The 21,167-nt window shown below is 41.9% G+C and overlaps 1 protein-coding gene across 2 annotated transcripts in view; it reads right to left on the minus strand.

The window, feature by feature from the left end:
- The window catches only part of LOC121678004, a 99,942-nt gene extending 79,135 nt beyond the window's left edge, over nucleotides 1-20,807 (minus strand). Inside the window, exons 1-2 of one of the 2 annotated variants that reach the window (XM_042057166.1) lie at nucleotides 20,323-20,807; nucleotides 4,753-4,868 (exon numbers count right to left, since the gene is read on the minus strand). In XM_042057166.1, the coding sequence (XP_041913100.1) occupies nucleotides 4,753-4,868; nucleotides 20,323-20,389 (183 nt within the window). In that variant the 5' untranslated portion in view covers nucleotides 20,390-20,807. Of the gene's footprint in view, nucleotides 1-4,752; nucleotides 4,869-14,431; nucleotides 14,537-20,322 lie in introns of those variants that run through there. The other variant, XM_042057167.1, reaches the window with a different exon arrangement.
- Between the last annotated feature and the right edge of the window lie 360 nt (nucleotides 20,808-21,167).

The following is a 21,167-nucleotide window of genomic DNA, read 5'->3' on the forward strand; positions in this document are numbered from 1 at the left end:
ATGCATATATTGTTTTTCGGTGTAAAAGCTCCAAGGGGGAATAAATACTCCTGACCAGTGTTGTAACAGTCCCATGCTAAATCAACGGAGCCACAGACCGGACGCAATTAGCGGTGCTCATTTCTCAGGCGTCCCCACTGATTTTCACGCTCCGTCCACACCGCTCCAACAGCCCTTTGAAAAGCCAAACGCTCAAGTTAAAGCCTTTGAGAGTTTCTCTCCTGCACGAAAAAAAATGTCACATTTTGAGCAATTACAGGCCAGCTTTTTAATGTGCCACAGTCAGGATGGTGGTTGTGGTATGTGGCGGAGGGTGTGGTGTGTGTTTGTGTGTTGGTGTGAGGGGGGGGTGGGGGATGCAGCCAGTGGAAATACAATTTGCCCAATCCTGCGCTTATATGCATGACATGTGGGAGCACCCATTTTGATAGATGTTAATGGCATATAATTATAGAACAGTGCTATTAAGCAATGTGATTTTACAAGAGCGCCACGGCCCCCGGCAGTGTGGCCTGATTGTTGTAAGTGTTTGGCTAATGAATGGAAAGCATGTCTGTTTTCAATGATGAGAATTATCAACCCATGAGGGCCAGATCGGGGGAGTGGGCAAGGGAGAGACAGAGAGAGAGGGAGAGAGAGAGAGCAAGAGAGAATGGCATCAAAAGCAAAGCCACTTAGGAAGCAGACAGACATGTGTGCAACCATTCTAAATTAAGCAAAAGGTGTAAGAGTACTTGTGAATACCATATGCTATCTATTCGTATATTTGCATGTAAATATCTCAAAGTCTAAAATGGCTCTACTGAAAAAAAGACTAGAGTTATTCTGTGGGCTTTTTAATAAGCTGTTTCTCAGACAACCCCTTAAATCACTAACACTGTAAATGTGAAGGAGGCGTACTACGTCTGTCGGCCAACACAGTCCTTAACACCGAATAACTCATTAAACCTAAAGCAAGTTCTAACCGCAAAATACATCTAGCACGCACACGTTAGAATATGATCACAGGCATTTACTGTGTATACATAAAGAGACGGTGCAAAACATCAGGGGGGAAAAAATCTGCGGTTGCACTTGTCAAGGAAAAAAAGAAAGCAACCCTGACCTCAAACAGATGCAGGGTTTAATGCTAGACTCCAGTTCTTCCTTGCACACATAAATTCACTAAGATTGTGTTGTGATGAAAGAACACTACGCTGGCACCACTTCCAGAAACCAAATGTATGACTCCTGTGTGTACTTTTGTGTCTGTAGGGTGTTCTTACCGCAGGGGGTGATGCGGGCAATTGTGATTTTATCCAATGTATAAAACCATTTTATCTTAACAAGCATGCCTTTGAAAACTCCAGAAATGTAATTTTTGCCAAGGCCACATCTCGGCATCCTGTGCTTAAAAAATGCTAAATTTAGTTGGTTGTTAGCATTTTAAAGACTCCCCCTTTGCATCTGGCCAAACATAATCATATCCATTTTTTTGCCGCTGCAACTTTGAGGTTTATTACATATGGATTGGATTACACATTTTGGAAAGCGTATTATTTTTCACATAAGATCATTTCCATTAGCTGCAATAGACTGAAACCATATGGTGGCTTTTTTTTTGTCAGGGCAAAATGGAAAACATATTCATATGCTTGTATATGGAGCGAGTGATTGCAGTGGTTTGACATGGACTTTTCCTTTCTGTTTCTGGGGATGGGGGAAGCATGCTGTAACACACACTATTGTCCTTGCTCTGTAGTTTCTCAAACAAACCCCCAGATGCCCTGGCCGTCCTACTCCTGTCCTGTCCTGGCCACCCTCAACCCCGCCTCCATCTAAAAGCAGCGTTGAGAAACACCAGGCTTTCACTGGTGCTTTGCTGGTGCCCAATGTAGGAACCAGCCCTTTACACACACAGACAGACAGACACACACACACACACACACACACACACACACACACACACACGCGCGCACCCAGAGAACGTGCTTTCTTCGACGCCCTTGTACCTCGCCGGGGGCACGGGCCCTCTAGGAGCCATGCGTCTGGTAATGAGGGTCAAAGGTCAGGAAGCAATGGTGCCTGCAGGCGGTGGGATCTCCCAGGCTCACTCAGTCACTGACTCTGGACCTATATTTAAATCAGGCCTTCGGGCCTCTCTCGCGCTTTTTCCGCTTTCCTTCCAAAGGGCCATCTCTTAACTAGTTCCTGGTTGCTAATTAGTTTTGTGCCAAGCTATTTGTCTCCGGGAGAGCAGATGGGAGACAGGAGAGAGAGAGAGAGAGAGAGAGAGAGAGAGAGAGAGAGAGAGAGAGAGAGAGAGAGAGAAGAGGATGAAGATAAAAAGGGACGAAAGCAATGCACTGGGATAAAAAAAAAAACAGAATAAAAAAAAGGTCGGGACAAAGCATATAACTTGTGTTTTGCGATGTTGTCATTGCAAATAACCTCAGGCTAAGTTGTTACAACACACAGCAGGGGCAACTGAAGTACACATTAGCAAATTTACTAAGGCAAAAAAGTGGTATTGTTTTCATCTCTAAAGAAGGCTGGGTGTTTAGCCATAGAGACACTATATTGTGACCATTCTCCGTCCAATTAGATAAGGACAAGGAATTTCCTTTTTCCATTTTTTTCCTTCTTCTTTTAGTTTCTTCCGTCCCTCAGTGGTCTGAGCTGCTTTTAAGAGTAGTAACGGCACATGCTATCGCTGCTTGACGCTCATCACAGAGCACTCAGGAGTCCAATCATTATTGGATTACACTTTCTGGCTTCATAAAATGCGGTTAAGAGGCACTTTCGACGTATGCGCATGACCTGCTTTTTCAGGGAGATGGCTATCAGACGAGAAGTGACAGGTCAATCACCGATTTCTGCGCTGTCAGAGGGCCTCTCCTCCTCAGCACTTTAGAGAGGAGGGGGGAAATGGCATGTGTGGACACACACACATGCACACACACACACACACACACACACACACAGTGTTTCTATGCTGTGATGTGTGTAGTATTACATCTCTAAATTGTGTGTGTGTGTGTGTGTGTGTGTGTGTGTGTGTGTGTGTGTGTGTGTGAGAGAGTGTGTGTGTATGTGTGTGTGTGGGTGTGTGTGTGTGAGAGAGGAGATGGAGAGAGAAAGTGAAGAGTGGAGGAAAGTAACCGCACACTTAAGAGAAGAGGCCTAACACTGACAGCTGTGTAAGCCAAATGAGAGAGCTTTATCATGCTCTCCCTGGCCACTTGTGGGATACTCACCCCCCCATGACCGTATGGAAAAGAACTTACAGTGAGGAGACCACTCTACTGCCAGTATTAAGCATATCAGCAGGACCCCACATCATCGACCATCAACTGTTCTCGACTCCAATCATCAACACAGCAATGAAAGTCAAGAGCCAAAGGCATATACTTGAAGGCAAAGCATTTGCTAGGAGAGCAAAAAATACATTAGCTGGGTCTTGTTTTTTAAGCAGAGATGGATGCAATAAAAAAGAGAGTCCTCATTTCTTTTTTCTTTTTTGATGAAGTTGACAAACGAATGAGATGTAGAGAGCTCAAAAGGGCCCGTTGCGGCTTGGGTAATTGGCTGCTCGTTCTGTTCATAAACCGAGGGGGGAGACATGTCAACAGCCGTTGTCACTTCAGAAAAGGGCTCCTTTTGATCACCATAATCTTGCTGAGGATTCTGAGGTTTCTCTATTTTGGAATTCTTTGAAAGCGATGGCGGAGGACCATCACTTTGGTGTCAATTTTGTCTCGCAACAACAAAACAACCAACGACGGGCAACTGTCATGCCTGTGTATGTGTGTGTGCTTGTGTGTGTGTGTGTGTGTGTGTGTGTGTTTGTGTGTGGTAAGTAGTAAGCAAGACAGCATGCTGGGAGACTGAGTTTACGGGGTAGCCACAGCAAAAACAAGAGTTTCTACTGCAGCAAAACACCCCAAAGGCAAAGGGCTCAATGAAACCACTGAATTCCACCCACAATCCAAGACACAGTGGTTTTGCAAATATTTCCTCCCATAGCATTTGTCCCTACCGTCCAAACAGCTTCAGAAAAATATTTGAATTTGGTTTTGTATGTTAAAAGAGAGTGCACTGAAAAGCTACCAATGTTTTGAGATTTGTGCAAACTGTGCTCCATCACAGAGGAAGCTTGTTTGTTGTGCCACCACTGTCTCTTTAATTAAAACCAAAAAAGTGAAGTTTGTGTGTGGTCTGGTCGGGAGTGGTTCATCATTGATCGCCTATTGATAGCTATGCCACAATAATGCACATCAGTGAGAGAGTATTCATCACTGTGCCAGCCACCTAATAGGGTCTTGCCCCGCGCCCCCATGCCCACCCCACTCTTCCTTTCACCTCATACACTGGTGACGTCAGGCCTTGAAATAGATCAGAGACAGATTTTTGACAGAAAGAAAACTGGCAACATTCCACCTCAGCAACGTGCGCTTATCTATGTTTTTTAATGTCTTTGTTCATGAAAATCCAGATATGTTGCAAATATTTGAACAGATTGCTGGAATTACCGTATGTATAGAGGTATTAGAAGCAGTTAGGTAAATGGCTTTGTCTCTGCCAAAAGATAATAAATCACAGTGCTTTAGAAGATGTGTACATATTGTCTGAAGAAATATGACTTTACAAAACACTTTAAATTATCAAATTATAAAAAATATCAACTTCCATACACATACTAAAGCCATCCACAACTCCACTAGTTTTCAAGCTCATTACTGACAACAGGAGCTGTTTGTTGGTGGTGGTTACCTTGCTAATCCAGGTGAGTAGGCAGCTGTGATGGGCCAGAAGAGTCTTACAGTCACAGAAGGTCCTCAGGGGTTCGGTTGCCTCCCCATCCCGACAGATGAAACACTCGCGCCCATCTGAAAGGGATAAGAGACAGGCAACCAGATTAACGATACACATTATTAACACTTCATGCAGTACAGCAAATATTGACCAAGCAGTGTCTTAATTTAAATGTATCAGCGATTTCAGGCCCAAAAAAGGCCCAAACATGATCACATTCATCTAATCTTTCCTAACGAGCCGCTAGCTGCCTGCCCCATAAGCAGGGCATCAAAAACAATGTGTCTCTGTAGGCAGCCTAGGCTCCGAGATCTGTACACAAAAACAATTGCTACCAACAAGTGTTGCCAACCACTCAAAGGCAAAATAAAGTGTTCCAACCAATAAACGACGAGATGCGCGTTTAGGAGAGTTTCAATTGCACGGGAGGGAGGGGGAGGGAGTAGCAAGCTAGCTCTCTGTTTTGTTTGAACATCAACAGAAGTGACGTTATCCCACCATAGCTGATACAACCTTTAATTTATAATTAATAATTTACATAAAACCGAATTCTGGAACAGGAGCCAAATCAAAGACACTGCGCTGTACCAATACTTGAGCATGAGGCTTAGACATCATATTTTTTGTAGATAAGATAGTATTTTGGGTAGGTTGTGTGGAGTTGAGCAATGAGTATTAAGTTTTGAGGAAACCTGAGAGTTATACAAAGTTACACAGCACATCTAATCACCATCAATAGCTGCACAAACATGAGACAAGACTGATGGGAACCGAGCCTTGCCAAGCAAACGTGTGATTTGGGGTTTTCCCTCTGACTCAGCCCACAAAGGAACTGATTGAGCTGACAGTTTTCTTCCTTGATTCTGAATACCTTCATTTGCAGCTGATTGAAATTGTATCTTAAAGTTCAACAGCAGACCTACATGTCCAGAGAACTACTGTGTGTGATGGAACTGGCGAATGGCAATTCGCCAAACGTTAAATGGTGTCTGACTATTTGAAATATTACAACGCATATATATATATATGTATATAAAAAAAATAGCAGCCACCGCAATTTCCTACATTTGAACAAACCCTGAAACAATGTACCAACACCATTTCTATTAAAGAGTTAACGGTCGGCAAAATGACAAATGAGCCAGACATTAGCCATGCGTCAGGCAATTATTTGATTATACTGCACAGAGTGGGGAGCGTTGGGCGTAAATCTTTGAAGCCTTTCTCCCTTGTGCAAGCTACTTATTACCTTGTCAATTTGTCATTTTGTCACACCTAACAGCAATTGACGAGATCAGTTTTTGTCGAGACATTAATGCACGCGTCGCTTATTTCAGGGTGCCGCCAAATGAGAGAAATGGGGAGAGAACATTACAGACGCGCTGCAGACGTGACGCGACATAAACAAGAGGCAAATTAACCAGCTATGAAGGGGCCAAAAACTTGGCAATTACATCAGGCAGTAGACGACCTCTAATGAACACTTAATCAACCATTAACACCTACTGTATGTGCCTGAAAATGGGAGGGGGGGGGGTAAATTTTGTTTTTGTAAATATTGCATCCATTGAACCCCAAAATTAATCAAACACTCACTAGAGAGAACATAAATCAAGCATCAATTCTCAGAAAGTGGGATATTTCAGCTGCACCTAGCCAATCGCAAGACTACTTCTCTCCCCTCTTCCTGTAATAAGACATTTTAGGTAAGACATTCTGTTTTCACTTATTTACATTGTCAATCTGAAGTTGGTTTGTGAAGAAAGTAATGTTACTCAGAGTCAGGGGCTTAAATGTTTACAGTTCCCATATTCAGCCTGTCTGGACTAAACACAGGGTACTCTGTTAACATTTCTTTTTTCCCCATTATGGAAATGCTTCATCATTTTATCTCGAACGTTGATTTCATTGGTAAGGAACAGAGGGCCACATAGATCCTGTGATGTGCTGCAAATACTTCTGATTTTTGCCATTCAAGACAGGTGTTTGGGGGGTTTATGCACTAAGATTACTGCCTAATACTTTAAAATGTATATTTTATTGACTTTATTTATTTAATGTTATTTTGATATGCAAGTTGTCATTGACATCACTGGAGCTTCAGAGAATGGCCTATACATTGCTCACTAGAAATTGCTGGCAGTATGCAATTTCAAAACAAAACTCCTTTCAAAAACCATCCTCAAAACACAGACAGATAAATATACACAAAGACTACACACACAATGACTAGCGGCACATTTAGTCCACCACACACCACCCTAAGCACACAGTCACATTACCAAACATTATAATGCCTTCCTTAAAGCGTGTGTCTTTATCAGTGGAGAGGGGATTGGTGGGAGGGAGGCTGAGGATACCATATGGTCATAATCACACACCATTAGAAGGCAATCCAATGAGGGAGATTGAACAGCAAGTAAGATTATTAGGGCTTCCAGCCTGAGAGAGCATTGAGCCCATTAAATCAGAGGGTGGGATACAACCCACTCACAGGCCTTCACATGGGGCGGTGGGGGGGGGGGGTATAGCTCTACCTCCATGCTAGCTCCATGCTGCTCCTTCCAAGTTACCTTGCATCAGACCATTTCTACCGTGAGCATCCTTGATTGCTGTGTGTGACCAATCTGTTTTAGGTCACTGACTGGATACTGGTAAATATGGTAACACTTTACTTGAAGGTATCTACATAAGATATGACATGACACTGTCATGAACGTGTCATAAAGTAAATATCACAAATAGTGTCAATAGTGTCAATACATGAGCATGTATAATTATAAGCCAATATGAGGGCAAAAGATAAGATATAAACATTTAATATCAGCAGGTGTCTCAACCTAAGGTGAATAACTACAATTAAGTATAATTTATGTGGATGTATCTTTACAATTTGTAGGAAATCTTCTGTGAACAGACACATTCATGAGCATTCTTGGAGATAGGTAAATATGTTTCTCTTTACTAGTATTTTACTGTGTCTGTGTGCACGTGCATGTGTGTGTGTGTGTGTGTGTGTGTGTGTGTGTGTGTGTGTGTGCACATGCCCAGCGCTGTGAGATGGAGGCAGTGTGGAGTCGACTCAAGCTGCGCGGTAATGAGGAGCTTCACACGCACATCCCGTGACTGCAAGATGACCCTTCCTCCTTCTCTCTCTCTCCCATCTTCGCTCTCGCTCCCTCTAATCAGATCCCCGTTCATTTCACAAGGTGTTTATTTAATGCTACTGTGACTGAAGCTTTTCTTAATTATGTTAAATACTGTCAGTCCCCATCAGCCTCTGTGTTAAGCCAGCACAGGTCCACTCATTACCCCCATCAGCGAGCACGCCCACACACACACTCACACAAATTAAACAGCCAACACACACACACACAGTAACTGAACACACACAGACAGGCATACACACGGACATTCACACTCACAGACGTTAATGAACACATAGGTGCTAATGAGCACAAGCACATAAGTGCTAATGAATAGACTCACAAGCATGGTAATTGCACACCAGCCTGCTTTAAATATAACATTTTTGCACCAAAACACGCAAACTCAAGCACATGCTGTATATAGGTTTCCACATTCACTGCTAATGAATAGTACCTGTTTATTGTCTAGGCCGGAGTGCACAGCACTGGGTTGGGGTCTGAATTGAACACATACTGCTTTTGGGGGAAAATATAGCCCCTCTGATTTGTGTATGTCAGAAAGCCTATCTGAGAATCCAACCACAGTATAGTGCATGACCACATGTATTTTCACACGAGTTTAATTCACATGTGAATGCATACAGACATACCCACACAAACACATGCAAGACTTTTAGAATATAAGCATACACACAATTAAATCATCTGATACTTGATTGATACCAATTCATTCATGCTAGCGGTTTAGTCATAGACTTTAGAAGAGACACAGCACTCAAAGAAGAATCCCACACACAGTTTATAAGGCCAAGATGGCAGTTGTCTGCTTCACATATCCCACCCCTTCCTGTAATGTAAGTAACCATCCGCATTGTTGTGAATGGCATGACTGACTATTCACCTTCTGTTTACTTCACTGTCACCTTGGTAATAGCAATGCCACGAATGTTGGTGCATGCACAACGAGCAAGTTAACATAAAGATTCTTTAGATTCATAGAGATCTTTTTAGCCTTATTGGGATGAGATATGTTTACCACTGAATTCAAATTTAAACACCCCTAATGTACTTCTTATGTCAATATGACCTCCCTATTTGGGGCTACGTATGCCTCCCTATTAATTTGAATAGGAGCCTCATCTTGTTAAGTATAAGTATATATAAGCATATATACTCTTTTGATCCTGTGAGGGAAATTTAGTCTCTGCATTTATCCCAATCCGTGAATTAGTGAAACACACACAGCACACAGTGTACACACAGTGATGTGAAGCACACACTAATCCCGGCGCAGTGAGCTGCCTGCAACAACAGCGGCGCTCGGGGAGCAGTGAGGGGTTAGGTGCCTTGCTCAAGGGCACTTCAGCCGTGCCTACTGGTCGGGGTTCAAACCGGCAACCCTCCAGTTACAGGTCCGAAGTGCTAACCAGTTGGCCACGGCTGCCCCTAAGACTGTGTTAGTCCAAAATAACTGCCCGGAGACATTACCAAGATGGCCCCCAAGTGGCAAGACTTGCCTTAAAGTACTTTGGTTTTAACAGGCCTCAGACGCCATACGTCTTTGTTCTAAACAACAATTAAAAATAAAATTGATCTGCCAGTTCAACTTTGCTGTGATTTATTTGACTTGCTGATACCACTTGCTCTCTTGGAAAGCAAAGATGTCTTCTGGAGAGACATTAAAAGACACGCTGGTGACCTCACCGGCATAAAACACACAACAGACTACAAACCCTGAGACTTAAAGCCTATTGAATATAATAAGGGACTTATACAGATGTGTGTGTGTGTGTGTGTGAATGATGTTGTGTGCCAAAAGCAACAACTTGGAGGATAAGCGTGATGCTTCCTGTATGGCCCAGCTGTTGAATTTTTTTTTACACATTCCATTGTGAAGCAGCTCACCTCTCTCCCCTGACCTCATTAGTGAACTTCCTCTCTGCAAGTCCCAGCACATGTCCCCATACCTCAATGAGACACACATGCCTTAATGTGTCTTCATTGTGTCTTAATGTGTCTTCTTTTCCATGTTTATGTGTGTGGTCATGTCCCTTCATCCTTTTAGGTTTGTGTCTTTGTCTCACCTTGAGGAGGTCCTGTATGTTTGATCCCCCCCGCCCCACCCCGCTCTCTCTTTCTGTGTTTGCACAGAAGTGTTTACATTTAAAGGATGCAGAGAACGCCTCCCTGAGTTCACTGTTGACACTGTGACAAAAACTTCTTTAAAAAATACAGGATTTCTACTGAAGAAAATGAGAGAGACACTTTACTGAGATTAGAAGGGAAGGCACACAGATGTTGGTTATTCCAGGTCATGGCAGTTGGTAAGGGCCACCCAGACGCTGTTACAGAGAACGTGGCACAGGAACGGCACCTTTGGCCCATTACTCAGAAGTGACAAACCACAAGGCAAGAAATTATGGAAAACCCCTGAGTGGTAAGACTGTGTTTTTGGAAGTGATAACCTACATCCAGTAAGGAATACAATGTTTTAAAATCAGGCCGGTGTCAGGGCTGTTTCCTGACACTATTAAATTGTCATATTATATGGGCTAGAGCTGTTTTAGTTGATGAATCGTTGTTTTAAGAATTTCACAGTGAAACGTCCAAACACTCCGTAATATCAAGACCATCAGCTCCTCTGTTACTGCCTTTGTTTACAAATGGGAAAAGAAAACTTTTTCTTTTCTCTTAAAAAAGTGAGTTTTTCTGTTGTTCAGCAGAACTTCTGTTGGCCTCGTGTCTCCTCTGGCAATTGGGAGCCATCCCATCTGTAGCTCTAAACCAAACCCCACCATCAATTTCTTTCCCCTGCACACAGCCGCCTTCATCACCCCCAAGTTATGTCTCAGGCTGGCCCCTCAGATCTCCACATCCCCTCTCGCGGCACTTTGGCAGGTGTGAGCTGATCTCTCCACCTGCGAGTCAATTAAAGCAAGGAGCAAAGGAACAAGCTGTGCAGTCAGCACTTTACAAGGCAACACATGCAGATTGGAGAGATGGAAAGGAGAGAGAGAAAATGTCTAGAAGAAAGAAAGAAAGAAAGAGAGAAAGAAAGAAAGAAAGAAAGAAAGAAAGAAAGAAAGAAAGAAAGAAAGAAAGAGAGAAAGGAAAAATGAAAAAGAAAAAGACAAAGAAAGAAAAATAGAGAATGGAGAGAAAAGAAAAAGAGGAGGAAAACAAGAGGAAAACAAAGGAGAGGCAGGGACTTGTCTCTGGAATTGACAGGCAACATTTGGCTTGCAAAGAGATTGATTCCCCAAAACAACAGCAACAAAAACAACTGTTTACATAACTCAACTCAACTGATTTAAAAAAAAACTCACAAAACTCCCTAAACTGACAAAACACAGAGAGCGTTGCACCTGAAGAAGACGGACGCTTCAGAAAAGTGCACTTGAAGGGAATCCTCAGCCCCTGAGGACCGGCGTCGACCGACGGACATAAAGGGAGAGTGAGAGAGAGGGGGGCGTGGGGAGGGAGTGATACTCTTCAGCCTCGAGAGCTTGGCCGCGGCTCAGGCCTCCGCTGCCCCTGTAGGGGCCAGTCAGTCCTCCCTGTCTTTCTCTCTCTTTTCTTCTCCTCTCCCGTGGTATCTGAATGCGTTTGATTCATCTACTGTTGTTCCAGTGTTTGAAAAGAACAAAAAAGACACACAACTGTCCACTTAGCTGCTCAAAAAGCAAGGGCTTTGAAGTCCGAAATCTGTAGTAAGCATCCCTTGGAGGACTGCTCCGTCAGTATGGCAGGGAAAAGGGGTGAGGCAGAGCAGGAGACAGTAGAGAGAAGGGGTGGAGGGGGTCCAGAAGAGACTGGAGGGGGAAAGAGAGTGAAGAGGGTCAAAGTAGTGAAAAGAGGAGATGTACATAAGAGAGGATAACCCATAAGAAAACTTCAGTCCTCAAAGAGGGATCTTTGATAGCCCAGGAGACCTAGATGTGATTTCATAATTAGGTTTAGATTACAGATATTTCCCGTCATGGGCTGGTTAAATACACTTTATTGTGAATATGTGTCTCGACTAGGGCTGCAACAATTAATCGATTAATCGATTAGTTGTTGACTATTAAATTAATCGCCAACTATTTTGATTATCGATTAATCGGTTTGTCATTTTTAAGGGTAATACATCAAAATTCTCTGATTGTAGCTTATTAACCTTTAATCTTTTCAGCTTCACTTACTCCTCTATGACAGTGAACTAAATATCTTTAGTGTGTGGACATAATCTTGGGAAAACAACGATCAACATGTTTGCACCATTTTCTGACAAATAGTAAGCTTGTTGAGAGAGAAACAGAGGAACATACAATTGATACCCTACTTCTATGTTCCCCTTTAACATCTGTTTTCTCCTTTAACACTATGGTCCATCTAAGAAGCAGGAGGTTTAAGCTGAAATCCCACTTGTGATCTATTGTCTAGGACAAAGTAAATAGATACAGCAAAAGGAAATAAATAAGAGAGAGATGAGGAAGCTGAATTAAGAAACTAGAGACGAGGTGTATAGATCAGAGTTGACGCAAGTTAAGGGAACTGAGTTGTGGCCTTGGGCGGTGATATAAGAGGCATAAAACAGCTGTTTCAAGAGCTGTAGTCACTCAAATGAGAGGCTTTTATCCGTTAGCACCCTATCATCTCAGGAAAAATACCTTCATACTCACACAACATGGGGAAAACTTGTGTTAATGATAATGCTTTTGATTTTCACCTCTACATTGCTTTGTAAGCATGTCCTGGTTAGTGACCAGATACAGCCTCAAGCTAGGCCTCATTTTCACACGAAGGGGAAACAAAAGAATCCTCACAATGTCTCCTCTAGCCTTATTTAACTGGTGCTGAGTCTGGTAAGGTATGCATCTCTGATCTGAGTGCATGCTTTCAGGCATTTGTGTATGGGTGAGGGTGTGTCTAAACTGAAAGCAGTGAAAGAATTGTGTAAGTTATGTTTAACTCAATTTCAATTCTATCTCCAAAACAGTGTATTTTATAAAGCAATAACAGTTGCAAAAACATATGTATGCCTTCCAACCTATCAGCCAGGGATATGAGAGCCAATGCAATATCCTTTCCTGAGTGTTGGCTACACGCACACACGCACACACACACACACACACACACACACACACACACACACACACACACACACACACACTGGTAGATGCACACACCACGTCCCTTACATATCTAACTATCATTCACAAGCTCTCTTTCACAAAACACGGTGTATTCCAACATCGTCCAACATACACTGCTCCCTATCACTCTATCTGCCTGTCGCTTGGTCTCTCTGTCTCTTCGTCTTAGTTAATGTGGACATAGCAACAATACTGCTATCAAAAGCAAAGACAGGGCGGCTGGCTAGTGCAGACGGTGTGTTATTGTGCTGATGCACTGTTGGCGCGTACTAACAGTTCAGTTGTGTACAGATAAAATCGCCAGAATTGCATCTCATTTATCATTAAGCTTTCACTCCATCAAGCACGACGTTCACACCTCCTTTACACAATGAAAAACAAAGCACAGATGAAACTGGCAGTCCTTTCATTTTTCACCCCAAGGGCAAAAAATCATTTTTTTTATTGTTAATTAATTCTCACATTTAATTTATACGGAACAGAATATGTTTTGACATAAAAAGGAGAGGGAGCTTTCAGTGGTGTTAAAAGATATAAGGCAAGACATGTATCATTCAACTGGCTTTAATAGTGAAAGTGTGTTCACTTTGGAGAAGGGCACACTCCATTCACTTTGATTACTGTTGAATTGTTTTGTCCCTCTGCTCCCAGCGGTGCTTTGTGTTTTTGGAGCCTGGTATGATAAACGAAAGCCATGTCGCCACAGCGATCTCCCCTGGCTCATTATTTTCCACTCTGCCGTTAAGGACGCTCTTGTTGGGCTGTGATCAATTTCTGCTGAGCCCTAAGGCCTCTCTGTCTGCCGCCGTAGGGGTAAATACACTCGCACCGGCAGCCGCTGGGGATAAAATGCTACAGCGCGGCAAACAAAAACAAACAACTTCAGTTGGAAATCAGCACTGAATGGAGCACACCTGGCAAACACTGGATTTTTTTTTATGAAAAATGCACAACTTGTCTGCCAAAATAATCTGTCAGTCGACTCAATCCATGTCAAAACTCTGGTGAGGCAAGCAACACCTACGCAACTCTTAGCATCCAGCTAACAGAATGTCCCACTAAGCAAGGCAGCCCTGTTTGCTTGATGCATTTCACAGAAATGAGGGCTTTCCGAACTTCAACATCAGCTGATTCTTCTCTGGATGCCTCACCAGCAAAAGTCAATATTTAATTTGTTAGTGTTTTCACACACTGCATGACAGAAATGACATTGCACTGACTGTACACTGTGCACTGACAACTTTTCAGGAAGGATTTACATGTCCACTAACAGCAAGCGGCTATTCATACGAGCAACGAGATAACCTGTCAATCCTGGTGTTTACACTCAAACCGTCATTTGGTACTCACAATTAACAGCACATGCAGAACTCAGAAGAAGTGACTCCATGTACATTATCTGTGTCTTCTTGATAATGTCAGAAACGAAAAGGAAAGCATGTTCACTTGACTCTCTGTTCGACTATAACAATGTTTCAATGTTTCAAACTTTCATCTGGTCAAACAGGTACATTGCAATTTCCCCACCCATTCTCTGAATCAAACATTTACATAATGTTGTGACAAACATGACAAACCACCATAAGCCACCACAGGCTACACAGGGCAAATTTGGTTATACATCTCAGTAGTCAACAATAAATACGTTGATGTGACAATTACATGACTTATTATAAAAAAAAAAAAACATTTTTAGCCAAAGAATTCTTTCATTTGAAAGTTCTCACTTGTGCTTAGGGTTGAAGAATTCTGTGAACTTTCAAAGTTGTAAGATTTCCCTAGGAATTAACATGAATTAACAGGAATAAACTGGAGTTGCTAAATTTAATTTAATTTCTACACTGCACTCTGCATTCTTCAATCACATGCACACAGCACCCTGGCCCGGCTAGCATCAGAGCGCTTCAGGAATCTCTATTTAGTTTGAGAATGGGTCTGGGGACCCCTCGTTCACTTCCAATTTCCAAGGGGCGCAACCAGTTTACTTAGTTCCAAAGAAACTAAATGTCCATATCGTATAGCACTGACGCCATCAGTGCAGCCATTGGTTGTGTTGAACAGCGCTGCAAATTCCTCTATCGGTCATATAAAGCCAGATAAGCCGTTGTGATTGGCTCCTAGGTTTTTGGTCATTTGGAAATCACCTTCAATGGGAGGGTCTCCAGACCTGCTGAGCAAATTCAAATGTTTGTCTGGGTTCACCGCAGGCTAACACCACACTACTTCCTGCAAGCTATTGAGGCCACACCCCTGCATGCACTGTACATTCTTCCATCACACACTATATAATTTCTAGAATCCTGCACACTACAGTATAACAAGACTATTACAGCCGCATTACTGCATTTGAGCCCAAGGGCTACATACATTGATATTACTGGGGTAAATATATTTGATTTATGGAATTAAAGTTTAACTAGCAAATATGAAATCAAAATGCATTTGTACAGTAGCTAGCTAGCCACTATATATCAGATATGCTAAATGTAAGCTAGCTAACACTATTTAATTCGACCTTAGAATATTGCAAATTGTTAAAAGAAGAAGTCCTTGTGTTCCAATGGAAAGTTTGTGGAACGTTTCCAGAAATTTACTGGACATTTTCTGCCCCTTTGCATTGTGCTCAGGTTAAGTCAGAGAACAAATTGACTGAAGGAAATGCAAAAGTTCAGTAAAGGACTTATATGGGTTATTAATAACTACATAGTCTAACATTGATCAATGACAGCCAGATATAAAGGTTTACCAAAGCCATAACCACCAGCAGTTAAAATTAGGGTTTAGTAACAAAATAATTTATCACAGGTTAGTGAATATATTGTAATTCAGTTGTCAAATTCAACTACTGTAGATATGCCTAAACTTAAACATGGACTTCCATTAGTTAAAGAAATCAACATCTATCTCGAAGCAGTATCACTTTAAATAACAGCAATAGCAAAATAATAAATAATAAAAAGTTGGCCCATACATGTCTAAAGATGTCATAACTCGAAAGGCTCTGGCTATGTGGATATAGTTTCTGTCATGAGATTTTGTCATGTGATTTTGTCACATCATGACTTTTCTTAATAACAAGTTGATCACACAAAAAAGTGGGCTCTTAGTTCTTCTTTATGTTAACAAAGTGTACATCATGTTTGAATTTCAGAGGCTGAATACATGAGTTGGATCACAAACGCGAAAAGTGAACGTCTACAACTAGCACTCTTATCAGAGTTTGGCTCAATTTTACATTCCTCAATTTCACATTCCTCTGGGCTGCCCTCTGTTATTCTACAATGTGCTGTGCATGCAAATTCAGTCAAATACGGCCCTTCTCCCTCTCTTTCGGCATTGTTATAAAATACATTATCGACCTCATTGTGCAGAATATTTAATAAAACATTAGATTTTAGAGCATCCTTTACTGGATTATTGTCAGTAATGTTGCTAATGTCTTTTCAGTGACCCTGGCACGGTAGTTTTGCACCTTTGAGGCCTTGTGGGATGACAGCCATTAAATCAGTTCAAGTATGGATTCCATTTGAGAACACTGAGTGACAGAGAGGCGACAGAGGACAGAGGAGAAATGGAGGGACAGAGAGAGAGAAAGGGAGAGAAGACCAATATGCACCAGCTTACCATCATGAACAGGCCTTGAATCAATGTGAGCATGGCTGATTCACGAATAACTCCAACAAAAACAGCCAGATTGGGGAAACTCTAAATTTAATTATCAGTGATGTTGTTAATGACCCCATTAGACGAGGAATAATGGGGAATTAGCCTGGTCTGTGTGAAGAATTGCTTGTGTGACAGCCATCTGGCAGAAAACGACGCCCCAACCCCCAATACATGCACTCAAAACAAAAATAGACAAATAAAAAAACAGGACCATGGTACAGCCAGTAGAACCGCCCAAACTAGGATCTGAGTCCCAGCCAGATCATGGCACTGCACACTCTCACTTCCCAAACCACTGTGGCCTCTCTGATAATGCTACAAACATTTCATGCAACTCATATACAATAGGAAAACAATCTCCCTTTATCTCTGGCCCTCACGCTCTCCGTGTTATCCCCTACCCCCAGTGTCCCCACCTTTTGTGTGTATTGAGCCTCCATGTTTGTCCTGTCAGCTCCAGTATCAAATGAAGGCGCGCTGGGAGTCAAACAGCTTGTTCGCATGCCGGCGGAACAGGCTGCGGAGGTCGATCCATTAGCAAACATTAGTGCACTTTCAATTTGCAAGGGAGGCATACGTTTACGTGCGTTCTCCTTAGCCCCGGCTCGCAGAGCTGATGGGCTCAATTTCGTTAATTTATCTCTGTGCTCAGCGATGTCCAGTAATGGATACGCGGAGCATGCAGAATGGCTTGGATCGTAGTCGAGCACGTTGGACAAGAGAAGCCAACGTGCTCTAGCAGTGCCAGGACCAGAGTTTGCTCAGGCCAACTTCTAAATGTTTTAGACCTCCAGCCATTCTGCGTCTGCCTTGTGAGGGTGATCGAGATAGTGCACAGACATTTGTAAAGTTATAGCACTTCATAAACGCTACAGTCAGAAACTGAATTATACATAAAAGTAATATTTGAATGCTATTTCAAGATTGATGAGAAGATACTATGTGATTCACATCAGAGGTGACTTCACTAAACCCACTAATAACCGAGGGTGAATGATATCAAGTGTCACCATGGCAACTGATATTGTCCTATGAGGAAGCCATTGATTATCACCCTACAAAAAGTGCAAAACACAATGTCATTCTTTTAAAATCACTCCTCTGTCCACATAATAAGTGCACCATTTGTGTATATTCCATCGAGATGTTATTCTTACAATCATAGCAATTTTTTCAGTAGGTACAAAAAAATGACAGCTCATTCCACACAGTCACAGATATGTTTGTAGTTTTGTGTTAACCTCTAAGGGAGACAAGCTGATCCACACTAAATCAACATCCTCATATGGAATGTTCCACCACCCTTGCCAAGAAAACACATTTAGTCATAATGAAACTGAAACAGACAAACCCTGCAACCCACAAACAATAGAGCTGAAAAAGTCAGGTGCCCCAGTTAATCATATACAGGTCTTCTAAATCAGATTAATGAAAACAAATTTGAACAGATGGGCATTGAATTGGTGCTAGGAAAACAAATAAATAGAATAAAAGACTTCTGTAGCAAATACAATATAACCAAACTAATGACACACTATGGGTGTCGTCATTAATCACATTGTGTTGCTATCCAGTGCATTTCACACCTTCAAAACTGTCAGTGCAATCTGGGTGAAGACCCAGGAATGAAGAGCGAAGCTGACTGGAATGGACCGATTCTTAAGCTTCACTGCAGGCAGACAGATTGTTTCAGGGCTGATTTGAAATTTATGGATCACTGATACAACACCATGAGTCAGTCTGATGCTCAAAGAGAGCAACATTCACCTGCATGCATAAGATTTCGGGGCCAGTGCAGCAAATAAGAGTTTAAGTTACAGAACACAGCCAATAACCCCAACATAGTATTGTCAGAAAATACAATCATTCGGTTTCTTCAGAAATAGATCGATAAAATGTGTGTCTGTCTTTGCATCGTACAATCTGACATCATCCTTTATGCTCATAATTTGATTTTATACGAGTGTGCTTCATTATGTCCTGAATGAGTGTGGCTGTATGTATTTGGGTTCTTAATTTATTGATGCCGCGGATGTCATTTTGTGGTTAAAGATTGAGTTTATCTTACTTAAACTGCAGAAGAACATAATATCAGGCAGAGGTGGGTAGAGTAAGCAAAAGTTGTACTCTTCTGTTTCGTCTCGTCACAAATCTTTGGTGTGAATTGGGCTTTAGGCATATATTTGGTGTTCTGCTCAAAACATGGCATTCTAAAAAGCTTTTCTGATAAACACAACGTAACAAAGCCATCTGTGCATTCAAGTTCTAAGTCATATTTTACTCTATTACAAAAATATAGAAATTGCATACCGCAGGGCTGCTCCTGGGCATTTGGGTGCCCTTAGCGGAATTCCTTTCTCTACTTTATTCAGCTGAAATAGTAAATAACATATTTTGCTGACTTTGCTTGTGTCTGATTTTAAGCATTCAGTAAGAAGTCTGATATTTTACCAAGCTGATAAATGAAAGGACAGTTTTCCCCTTTATATTGTTGAGACATTTTGAAATGATGTTCAGCCGCCCGGCAACTATAAAAGAATGTCCATTAAATATTGCACTGCACAAAATGGAGCTGTGTTTAAAAGTGCTACAAGTCATGTTATAGCCTAGGCCTACTTGCAAGAGCAATGACGCAATGAGTGTTAATAAGTTAATACATCTCAAAATTCACTTTTCAACCACCCACTCACAGACTTAAAGCTGGCTAGACAAGTGGATTTTTGCTGAGCTAGTTAAACTGCTGTTGCCTCACATGTTTCTGCCATGCAAATTTACACAACCCCATGCAGACCATTTTCCACTGATGTCCACTTTGAGACTAATGTTTTCTGATCGACTTCCATAAGACACCAATGTCAAGTGTTGTGGTTCAATATAGCTACGCTGTTGGTGTACAAACAGGGCCCAATGAAGCATGTTCCCCATTGCTCAAGCAGTGACCTTTTAGATCTTCCTAATGTGGTAAGTCTCTGTGTAAAGAGGGACAAAGCTATTCAAGCTATGACTGCCTGTACATTGATCCCATGACCTTGTTATTACTGTGCTCTAACAATTCAAACAGAGGAGAAAACAATGTGCTAGGTATGCAACTTGGAGTTTTTTGGAGTTAGTTGCAGTTGAAGTTGCAGCATATGGTTATGGCAGGGCTTCATACAACACAGAGGTCAGATACATAGGCATGTCCTTCATGGAAATTATTTAGATATACACTTGTGGGAATCATTTTTAGCCTGAAATGTTTGTTGTGTTTCAGCAAAATTCAAACAATTTCTCATCAGTCATTTGACTTGTCTAGCTCTCTGTGACGGGAGTCAGAAATGACATTACTGACTTCTGCTTATCATTGCTAACATCACCAGTCAGCAGATATCTCCACTTCTACATACCTCTTCCTTCCTCTAAACGAGCATTGGTTAGACACAGATTCCAATGAGGGTTTTTATAATCTTATTTACTTTGCCCAGGGTTACTATCTAAGGATTATGTATATAAAAAACGAAATCTTTTTCCACTCAAGTTAATTCCTGTCCTTTGATCCAGTTGCATTTGAATAAGATGATAGGTGTCAGACTTACCGGTGACTGTAACTTTGCAAGTGTCTGAACAGCAGTCTTCTGAAAGAACCGCATATCCATTGTCCATAATTCAAATTTGTTCTGCTCAGTTTGAAGTCTGAAGTATGTCGCAAACATAAACAAATGAACCCACTCCCACAGTTGGGCATGAGCTTCTCTTCCCAGTAACTATGATTTTAAACACATCCAAACCCAGACAGCTTGTGCAGTTTTCTTTCCTGAGGAATTCTGCCTCTGTTTCCTTGTCCGTGGATCTTTTGGGAGCCAGATTCCATTCAGTGGTCCATTTCCATAAAAATCCTTTCTCTTTCTTCTTATAACAGGTTTGCTTTCTGTCCGTTTGTAGTCCCTTTGTAGCAACTCTGTCAGCTGATTTTACTTCAGCCTGTTTCAACGGGCTTTGGCCTACCAGCACAGCCCGTCTGTTTTTGTTTTTAAAGGAAGTAGAACACGCTTGTGCAGCCAATCACAGCTGTTCTCTACCTCTGACAAGCCAAGCCCTGACAGGAAGTGAGCTGCATTTTTTCCTCGCTCAGTCTCTTGTGTTTTGTGGCAATCCACTCTTTCGTTGTCTGTTTGGTATGGTGAGGAAGAGGAGGAGATTTACTGCCTGAGGATCTTGTGAGGGAACAGAGAGAAACCAAAACAGAATGAGCTATACGAACTTTTCGACAAGACAGGCTTTGTATGACAAAATAGACAAAATCTGTTTAGAATACCCTAGGTAGAATGGATTGGAAGTTTTAGTTAGTGGACTTTTTTTGTCAGGAAAATACCAAATGTTCCATAATTTTCCCCACACACACACATGCCTTCAAACCACAGTCAAAGGCACAAACTCCCCA

The sequence above is a fragment of the Alosa sapidissima genome, chromosome 12, assembly GCF_018492685.1.
Source record: "Alosa sapidissima isolate fAloSap1 chromosome 12, fAloSap1.pri, whole genome shotgun sequence".
NCBI lineage: Eukaryota > Metazoa > Chordata > Actinopteri > Clupeiformes > Clupeidae > Alosa > Alosa sapidissima.